The following is a 6,000-nucleotide window of genomic DNA, read 5'->3' on the forward strand; positions in this document are numbered from 1 at the left end:
ACCGATGCAGTCATACAGCTGACCTTTAGGGCCAGTTTTACAACTGTGGATATCCCACTGGGGTTAGATGGTGTGTAGACTTGAGGTGCAACAAACTACAGTTTTAGCTGTCATTGCACAATTGACCCGAGGAATTGACTTCCAATTGATTGGTCAGTCATTACTGATTGGTTGAAGCTCACCAAAAGAAAATGCAATAATGCCAAAATGAAATCACCAGGGACGATATCAAAACAGATAAATGGTACAATGAAAAACGTTTTTAAAAAGTTTATAATTGTAGAGTAGTAAAGTTTATTTCAGAAATCTAGATGGAGAATCAACAGACCAGTATTTATGGCTGCATGTGTCAGTCATGCGTGTGTGGTCTTTAATTGGTCCCGACCTCGATCTGTTGAATCTGTTTATAAAAGCCCGATGACTCACCGCAGGATGAGTCGGTGTTAGTTACATAATTTTAATTGCATTTATTCTGCCCAGTGCAACAGATTCCGCATGATCATTTATTCAAGCGGTTAAAGTCATTATTCCACCTGTAAGCAGGCTGCGGTGGAGACACCTCTGATATCTGCTGCTTCATTCCGATTGTTTGCATCTTAAATATTGGTCATAAGTAATGTTTACACACTCGCTGTTGTCACACCCAGAAGCACAAGCATGTCTCAGAATATGCACTTCAGCTGGGGGAGCCCCATTACTAACTTGTGCGGGTAGAAACGGACATGGCACACATCTATTGTTTTTCTGTATTTAGTGCTTGAACACAGGTGAAATTACAGCTCATATATTTTACTTATAACAAAGTTATAAGCTGATATTGATCAAATTGAAATCAATGTTTCTGTTTTGTGCAAGAAGGTTTCATAGAATTATTCATCGGAATAACAGATTTTTGGAAATGGTTGGCGACTACAGATTTTCAGCTTAAACACTGATATTGCAAAATGTTAGAATGTCATGTTTAGACCCCCAGAGAACAATCCAGGACCATGTGGCAACCATCCATTACCAGGGAAGAAAAATGTGTATTCCCCAACCGGTTGTAAGTTTTTACCCTTCAAAGTAAAAGTTGCACCTTTTCAAAATGTTTGTTTGGTATGAAATGGGGCTTCTGATTTTAAAAAAACAAAAACAAACAAACACTACAGCTTGCAGTGGAAAATGGAAGCATTGGTGTCCTCCGTGCAAATTACGGGTGACTAAGGCAATCTCCTAGCAGTGTGCAAGGTTTTCAGTGCAGCACTGTCTTTGTGACCAGTTTCACCTGGTGACAGCCAGCAATCTCCAGATGTAGAGCAGCAAAGGTCTATTTTTTTTTTTTAAATCTTTTGACAGACATTAGTAAAATATCTATTCTGAGAGTTTAATTTGGGCAAATGTGACATCCTGTGCTGGAAAATGAAGCATGGAAGTGCAACAAACTGCATTTCTAATAGCCCTAAGTTCAAACGGACAAGTTAAAATGCCCAGCTCATCATTAAACTGAAGGCATGTTTACAGCCTGGTATGAAAAATGAATAGTTTGATTTGTGGCCAAAGATCTGAAATGTTGCTATACACTGATACAATGCCAAACACTAAAAGGAGTTGGTAAAGACCCAGAACACAGCTGACACAATGTGAGTATTTGATATTTATCAGCTGGCCTAAAAGAAGGCTACAAATCAACAAAACAGAACAATACAGTGTTGCTCTGTGACTGCTTTCAGGCATTTGCTCTCAATTAAAAACATGATGTGCCCAAACATTTTTAAATTAATCAATTCAGGTTTCACACTTGTTTTGGGTTTACGTAGTTATTGTAGGATTGTCTATTTTTTTTACTGCAGCACCTTCTTGTGGCTGTTAAAAGAACTGCATCTGTGGACACATCAATTCTAGCCTCGTCTGTTCATAAGGCTAGCAGTTAATGTGATTGGGTGGCTTTCACATTCGGGATATTGTGCAGTATAATACAATTAAGACATTTTTAGAAACCCTTTAAAAAATACACATTGTCATATCTGTACTCTTTAAAACTGTTTGTGTTTCAGGTTCCGCAGCTTGACCACGGCCTTCTTCAGGGATGCTATGGGGTTCCTGCTGATGTTCGATCTCACCAGCCAGCAGAGCTTTCTCAACGTCAGAAACTGGATGAGTATGTTTACTAGAATCTGCTATCAAAACATTTCAGTCCAACAATGTTCAGCTCACTGTTAAAATATGTAAAAGGCTGATGACTAATGTATTGTGAAAGCATGAAATAGCAGTATAACAAAACATTTCTGTTTGTTTGAAGTTCCTCTGATACATCAGTTTTTCTTTATTTACTTTTTAATCTGTATTCATTTTCAGGCCAGCTACAGGCGAATGCTTACTGTGAGAACCCAGATATTGTTTTGGTAGGGAACAAGGCGGATCTGGCCGACCAGCGGGAGGTTCAGGAGAGACAGGCCAAGGAGCTGGCCGAAAAATACGGGCAAGTTTATTTGTCATGTACATTAACCGTATGTATTAGTAGATATTAAGACCACTTCAGGTGTTGAACAGTGATATTTTATTTATTTATTTATTTTTTGTTACTGTTTATCTGAGAGCACACGGTGGCAACTTCTCGTCTGACTTTCACAAAAGAGCTTCTGGCCTCGGTATTACCCTAAAAACATGATGGCTTTAATTAAAAAACAAAAGTTGTTTCCTTAGCGTCTTGTAGAAACTAAGCAGCTGTTTTCATATCAATGGACACTTAAGGTATTTACAATTAAAACTATATCTTGCACTTATACTTAAGTCTATATGCACACACTAAATACTGTTGATGTTTATTTATCTAGGAGAAAAACTGCATTAACTTAAATTTCAATTGACACTGTTTCCATGCTTGACCTTGTACAGTTGGATCCTTACCCCTCCACATGTCCTCAAGTTACTAATACCGTAAACACTTTGTCCTACGTTACTGGTATGGCTGCAGGTATTTATAAAAGTAAAAGGAAGGTGTGCATCTCTCAGCCACGTGCAGGCAAGAAACAATTTGCACAATTAAAATCTGACATTTAAATTAACATACTGTAATGTTCCGATGTGCTTCAGATCTCTGATCCACATTAATATTTGACAGGCTTTAGAACACATTGTGTAAATATGACGTGATAGAGAATAAGAAAAGCAAATACGTAATAGTGATTTTTGATGTTACATAACTCCATATCTCATATATATCTTGTAATAACCACCTGTTTTACACCTCTGTTCTGCTCTATTGCATTAAAATAACATTAATGTGGCTCAGAAACATGTGGGGCTTTGGCCGAAAACAACACTCACTTTTGTACATCATGTATGATTGATATAAATACTTTATTTTGTTAGCATTGATAATTTTCTTTTATAGAATATCATTGTTAGGATTATTGTGATCATCAACATTGCATGTTTATGAATAGATGGTACACGGTTTTTCTGTAACAACAGACGACTTCCTGTTAGATGAGGTAAAAACCCACAAAGTTTTGCTCACGGAAGTAATATAAGTAAGTTCTGACATAAACGAGTAAACCTAAAAAGCTTTGTTGATGCAAGTATAGCAAAAATTGCAGATCCTAAATGTGCTGGTATAGATGGTTAAACTAACCACTTCAAGCCTTCAAGTGTTTTCCAGCTTTGGTTAACCACCTGAAGTTGTTAAACATACTTAGGAATACAGTAACACATGACCTCTCCCGCAGATGCCCATAATAAACTGACAATAAGCCAAACATTATCATATGTAAAGCACACACTTCACGTTTTTTAATGCATATCACAGTTAGCAGATATCTAGAATTGCAAACTAGTCTTTCTGCAGTTCTGTTGTCCAGTGTAGAATTTATTCCTGTAAAGTTCTGTTGATCAGATGGTTCTGAACGACACTGTCTCTCTGGATTGGTCCTGTTTCAGACAGTTAGCAGATTGATGGGCCTTTAAAGTTGTTTCGGTCTTCACACCTGCACTTTTTTACCATATGGTTACAAGTACAAGAACTTATCACTGAATACATGCTGGATATACTCAGTATTCACATTATTTTAGCTCATTAATTTACTCAATGCAAAATGCATAGTCCACAGGTTATACTTCAAAATCTTCCTCAGCCTTTCGACCAGTTTAAAAAAAATCTTTTTTTAAATTCATGATGATTGAAAATAACACAAATACAAAGGAAGGTGAACAAGTGAGGTGCATTTGGAAAAACATTGGTTTAAGTTGCAGATTTGTTCTTTGCAGGATCCCGTACTTTGAGACGAGTGCAGCGACAGGAGCAGATGTGGACAAGGCGGTTCTAACGCTGTTGGACCTGGTCATGAAGAGGATGGAGCAGTGCGTCGACAAACCCCCTGCCGAGCCTGCCAATGGGAACGGGGCCACAAAGCTTGGTGATGCACAGCCGAATGCTAAGAAATGTGCATGTTAGATGAAGAGTCGATACAGGACAACAACCAGTCAGTGCTGCTCTGTCGTCTGTCCTTCTTCTCACCACATTCCTTCCTCTGTTTACTTTATCCTTGTCATTTTTGATAGCATGTCTCTTCATTGTTTCATCACCCCTGTGCTCTTTAAAGCTAACATTTAGCCATGTTCTCCTATTTTGGTTCTTTTCCTCCCTTTATGCTTACTTGTCCTCCCTAATGTCATTCTGACAATGAAAGAACTCTATCCCCCTCTAATGGACTCTTACGGTAATACAGTCTCTGTTGGTCTGCCTTTAGAAGGAAATTAAAACAGGAGGGGACAGTTTCATCACTGTCAGACGCATAATGTGCCTAGTTAAAAACATGCACCCTGGGAATAGGCTCTGCACGCTCCCAATTTAACTGCTCGCAAGTGCTTTGAATGATTTAACAGACCTAAACAATCAAAAAGACGCATTTAAAAGTTTAATTTGGACTCTTTATATGTTGATCTATCTATTTATGGCCGCAAAATGAGGGGGACTTAACTTTGTTTTTAATCAGTATTGGTCCTCTCCTAAAGTGTTTGCTCCTGGATCACAGTGAGAAATTGTGTGACTGATATGGTTTAATTCCTCTGTTATTTATAATTGTTTTTTTCTCCCCGTTTCACAAAGTGTCCTATGCTGTACCCATATGAGCCACATTTAGTAACTTTTTGATTTTTACATTTTTTTGTCAGGTTTAGACATGGCAGACATTTGCTAAAAAATGCAAAATGCTTTTTCTTTTTGTTAATAAAATAAAAAATTTATAGTGCAGCATAACATAAAATAAAATCACCCACTGCTGGCTTCTTTTGATCTGATAGTACCCTCTCATGCAGTATGGTATCAGAAACATGTACTTTTTTCCATTGTCACTAATTTTGTTTACAGGTAGTATTGTCCTATATAGATTATAGAAAGTTGCACACTTAATAAAGGGTATAGCATTTGACCTCAATTGTTTGTGACCATATATTATATTTCATTCTTTTACAATGAAGACACAAATTTACCACACAAAAACAACCAAACAGCATGTGACATCAATAATATTTTAAAAATGATGCCGTCTGCTAGCTTGGTAGTGAGCACCATCCAAGCAGATGATGTATCATGTTCCTACTGTTGGTGATTCTTAACGTTCACTTTCTGACCACAATCAGAAAAAATCTATTTAAACACTCCTACATTGTCAGGGTTTTTTTGTTTGTTTGTTTGTTTTTTCAGTGTCCTACCAACTTCAACGTTTTTCATTTTAAAGTTGTTTTTTTTTGTGGGGTGGGCGGGGGTTTATTATTATTTTTTGTTAAGCCACATCACCTGGTTTTACATGGCAAACTTGAGGTTTTCACTGAAGTAGAAGACCACAAATACTGGCATTTTCCACCTTCTCATATCAAATATTAGCATTTGATAAGTTTAGATATATCCTAGTCTGCTAAGGATTCCTAATATCATTAGAAAAGTTTTTTGGCTAGATTTTCTATGTTTGTTTCCATTTCCAAAGTATTAATTAAGAGACAGTTTTTTCAGATGGCTGATGC

General features: G+C 37.1%; 1 protein-coding gene across 1 annotated transcript in view; it reads left to right on the forward strand.

Annotated features, from left to right (window-relative positions):
* rab27b (RAB27B, member RAS oncogene family) overlaps positions 1-5,414 on the forward strand; it is a 78,145-nt gene extending 72,731 nt beyond the window's left edge. Inside the window, exons 4-6 of the mRNA XM_026174483.1 lie at positions 2,034-2,137; positions 2,335-2,458; positions 4,246-5,414. Of these exons, the coding sequence (XP_026030268.1) occupies positions 2,034-2,137; positions 2,335-2,458; positions 4,246-4,432 (415 nt within the window). The 3' untranslated portion in view covers positions 4,433-5,414. The remainder of the gene's footprint in view (positions 1-2,033; positions 2,138-2,334; positions 2,459-4,245) is intronic.
* Positions 5,415-6,000: the final 586 nt, after the last annotated feature.

Source organism: Astatotilapia calliptera, chromosome 7 (genome assembly GCF_900246225.1).
Source record: "Astatotilapia calliptera chromosome 7, fAstCal1.2, whole genome shotgun sequence".
Taxonomy (NCBI): domain Eukaryota; kingdom Metazoa; phylum Chordata; class Actinopteri; order Cichliformes; family Cichlidae; genus Astatotilapia; species Astatotilapia calliptera.